Source organism: Somniosus microcephalus, chromosome 10, assembly GCF_052327205.1.
Source record: "Somniosus microcephalus isolate GS21.2 chromosome 10, FLI_Smic_1.0, whole genome shotgun sequence".
In the NCBI taxonomy this organism is placed as follows: Eukaryota; Metazoa; Chordata; class Chondrichthyes; order Squaliformes; family Somniosidae; genus Somniosus; species Somniosus microcephalus.
In genome coordinates this window covers 229,926,558-229,930,703 of record NC_140996.1, presented here as the reverse complement: position 1 = coordinate 229,930,703, position 4,146 = coordinate 229,926,558, and the positions used below count along the sequence as shown (strand labels likewise).

General features: G+C 51.2%; 1 protein-coding gene across 1 annotated transcript in view; it reads left to right on the top strand.

The window, feature by feature from the left end:
- kctd14 (potassium channel tetramerization domain containing 14) overlaps positions 1–729 on the top strand; it is a 1,121-nt gene extending 392 nt beyond the window's left edge. The window contains exon 2 of the mRNA XM_085998316.1: positions 1–729. This exon is cut by the window's left edge and continues 225 nt beyond it. Coding sequence (XP_085854442.1) covers positions 1–447 — 447 coding nt within the window. The 3' untranslated portion in view covers positions 448–729.
- Positions 730–4,146: the final 3,417 nt, after the last annotated feature.

Genomic DNA, 4,146 nt, shown 5'->3' with positions numbered 1-4,146 from the left:
GTCTACCGGGAGGCCTTGTACTACGACATCGAGCCGCTGGCCAAGCTGCTGGAAGACTCGCCCAAGCTCTTCGGCGAGCTGGTGGGCCGGAGGCAGTTCCTGTCCAGGGTGCCCAATTACCAGGAGAACATCGAGGTGATGGCGCGGGTGGCCAGGGCGGAGGCCGTGGCCTCGCGGCACAGCGTGGTGACGGTGTGCGTGGTCAGGAACGAGGAGGACGCGGCCAAGTGCCAGGAGGCGGTGAACGGGCTGGACACGGACAAGGAATCGGTGGTGAGGTTTGGCCCCTGGAAGGCACCGCCCACCATCTCCGACCTGCTACACTGCATCAAACTGGACATCGAAAGCAAGGGCTACACCGCCTCCTACAGGCCGCACGAGGCCGGGAAAGGCTTCCTCACGCGGCCTTGTGAGTTCCTCTACAAGTTCACCTTTACGTGGTGGTAAAGCGCGACGCGGTGGGCATCGTTCGCACGCAAGCCCTGGGAGGCAGAAGCGTATCTTAAGAGCATCGTGCAGCTGTTTTGATTGGGCACCGTCGGAGTTTGTGTGAAGTGGCTTCAGGGAAAGTGAGGACATCGCAAATGGGAGCCCGATGAGAAGCATAGAGCAATACAGAACAGAAGGAAGCCATTCGGCCCATCGTGCCTGTGCCAGCTCTTTGAAAGAGCGCGCCAATTAGTCCCACTGCCCCCTGCTCTTTCCCCAGAGCTCTGCAACTTTTTTCCTTCCAGTATTTATCCAATTCCCTTTTGAAAGTTACTATTGAATCTGCTTCCACCGCCCTTTCAGGCAGCGCGTTCCAGATCACAACAACTCGCTGCGTAAAAAACATTCTCCTCATCTCCCCCTCTGGATTTTTTGCCAATTCTTGTAAGTCTGTGTCCTCTGGTTACCGGCCCTCCTGCCACTGGAAACAGGTCTACTTTTGCCTCCAAACTAATTATATCTCATACTGACACTACCGAGCAACAGATTTTAAAGAAGTTCCTTTTTATTTAATTGCGAAGTTGTTGGGACTATCGGCTAGACCTCGTTTTTATTTTTAAAACTTATATAACGCACGGGGCAGCTGAAAGGGACTCCAAACAGAGACGTCCAGAAGGTCAGGAAAGCACAGAAGAAGGAAAGGCCATTCGGCCCATCGAGCCAGCTCCCTCCGCAGATCAATCCTTCAGATCACGGCCTCCTATCCCGTTTATTTTAATCTGCTGAGGGGGATGCTCTGCAAAAAATGTCTTTCTGTTTGAGTGGAACGCCTTCTGCACCGTTCAACCCAGCTGGTGGCTTTCCACAGGCATCTGGTTGGTCGGAGGAGGGGCACTCGAACCAGGATGATTATGCGATATTTCGGTTTGTTAATTCTGGCCTCAGAAGACTACAGCTCAAAATGGCAGCCGTGCCTCATTCTGTCTTTGACTTGCGAATGCCTGCACACCCAGCCTCCATTTGAGGTGACCCTTCATGTATTGTACAGCACTTTATACCTTTTTAACCGATATCTTAATAGACAATTAATAGGAACATGAGTGGGCCATTTAGCCCCTCGAGCCTGCTCTGCCATTCGATGAGATCATGGCTGATCTGCGACCTAACTCCATATACCTGCCTTTGCCCCATATCCTTAATACCTTTGGCTAACAGAAATCTATCAATCTCAGATTTAAAATTAACAATTGACCCAGCATCAATTGCCGTTTGCAGAAGAGAGTTCCAAACTTCTACCACCCTTTGTGTGTAGAAGTGTTTCCTAATTTCTCTCCTGAAAGGCCTGGCTCTAATTTTTAGACTCTGCCCCCTAGTCCTAGAATCTCCAACCAGCGGAAATAGTTTCTCTCTATCTACCCTATCAGTTCCCCTTAATGGCCCAGAAATTCAGGTCGGGGGCTTCCCGCGGGTGCAAGCCTCCGACCTGCACTTACCTAGCGCGCCGGCCGTTGTGCTGTGGGCCCGGGTGGGATTCTGATCCTGGGCCTCCTCTAACTGCCGGCGCGCAGTGCTTGCGTATCCCAGGGGCGCAGTTAGTTCGAAGCGTCCCCTGGGATCACGTGAGTCATGGAGAGCCAATCGTAGCAGGGAATCTGTATTGATAGATTGGACAGGAAGAGCTGTCAAATCTATGAATACAATTCAGCCCCAAAACATCACTAAAATTTCAAATACATTTTTTTTAAATCACATTTTTAAAATAACTATAAATTACATAAAATAACTATTTTAAACAATAATTAAAATTTTTGGAAAAATTAATTACAGTTTCTAACAGGGCTAAAAATAAACTTACCTTTCTTTAAAGTATTTAAAAATAATAAACCTGTGGAAAAAATGTTTTAATTTAACTTAATTCACCACTTACCTTGTTAAAAGCAGGCCTTGCGACTGCTTTTTACAAGCGTAGCTGCTGGAGACTTACCCTCCCGGAGAAACCTGTAAAAAAAACGGAAGTTCCAGGCGCACGTGCTGCCTCTCCGGCGCACGCATTCGACCTCCGAACCCCTTCTTTCAAGGGAATGGAAGTTCCGGTTTCCCGCACCTGCGCAGTGCATGCACGAAACTGGCACTTTCGTTGGGCCTACGCGTGAGTACCCAACGCGTACTCACCCGTGGGGACCCGAAGTTCTGGCCTGGAATCTTCGATCAAATCACTCCTCAACCTTCTAAATTCCAGGGAATACAACCCTAGTTGTGTAATCTCTCCTCGTAACTTAACCCTTGGAGTCTAGGTATCATTCTGGTAAACCTACGCTGCACTCCCTCTAAGGCCAATATATCCTTCCTAGGATGTGGTGCCCAGAACTGCTCACAGTGCTCCAGGTGTGGTCTAACCAGGGTTTTGTACAGCTGCAGCATAACTTCTACCCCCTTGTATTCTAGTCCTCTGGATATAACCCGTCTCCGCTGCCTCTCTGTGACAGCAGAGCTAGAAGGACAAATTCGCCAGAGAGGATCTTCTCGAGATGGGAGCGTGAGTTGGAGTTAGGGGCTAACACACTATGGGAGGGGCGGGGGGGGGGAGAGGGGTGAAATTGCCACAAAACGGGGGACTAGCGAATTGGCATCCAAGCCAATGGAAAGGTGAATCGGGCCGCCGAGTAATAGCGGCTGCCGATTTGCTATCGGTTCGGTTTTTTTTTGCGCGATTGCCCGAGACCGTTTTCTGTCCTAATCCAATTTGCCGCCCTCGGCTCGCCAGTTCTGTTGCAGCGAGAGGCCCGGGACTCAAAATGGCTCTGTCCCCCTCGCCGTTGGAAAGGGCGGTTGGGCAGTCTCCCCCTGCCATGCCCACAGCCCCGCCTACTGTGTCCCCTCCCCCCAATAACAGGCCCATCTAACCCCCACCCCGAACAGAAAGGAGTTTTCTTTGTGACGCGCAGTGAAACCCGTAGCCACGGTACATCTTCTAATTAAAGTGGACCCGACTACACCGTTGCTCTGTAATTGAGGGATGGGATTGGGAAAATCTGCAGTGTGTCTGTTGCCACTTCTATTTAAGGTGCAGTTGGTTGGTGCTCACACTCAACCTCCTTCCTCCTCTGGTTCACAACAACACGTTTCGAGTAAGCTTTCAAGTAAACAACTACAATGGGGAAAAATTCAGTATTGCCCCGTTTGGGGGGCCATTATCGGCTGTGCGCAAAGTTTAGCGCCTGGCGCTAACTATCGCCTCCGACAGCAAACTTGGCTTTTATCGCCCCTGGAGGTGATTGGAGCGCTAAATCAGGCGCTACACACCTCTCTTAAGGTGCAAAGGCCGTGGAGCGAGGCGCTACCTCAGAGCGCTGGCGAAGCAAGGAAGGGCAAATCAAAATGAACCTGCAAAGTGCTGCTCAGTACCCAAAACTCCTTCACACAGCGTTGAATCTCTCCAGAAGTCTCTCGCTCTCTCTCTCTCTCAGAATGCGTGGTGCAAAAACGTCACCGACAAAAAAAGGCAGGAAGCGGTCGCCTTTAAATAGCGCTCCCCCAGTCCCTTCCTGACAGCAAAACACTCCCCTCAACCTGTCGTTGCTAGCGGCAGGCGGTAAGGCAGGGGGCGCCACTCAATATCCGGTCCGGGGCGCTAACGGGGCATTGCGCACTCGACTGATGTCACGATCTGCCAGCGCAGGAGATCGTGGCGGTAGTGTTTAGCGCCGCCGCAATATG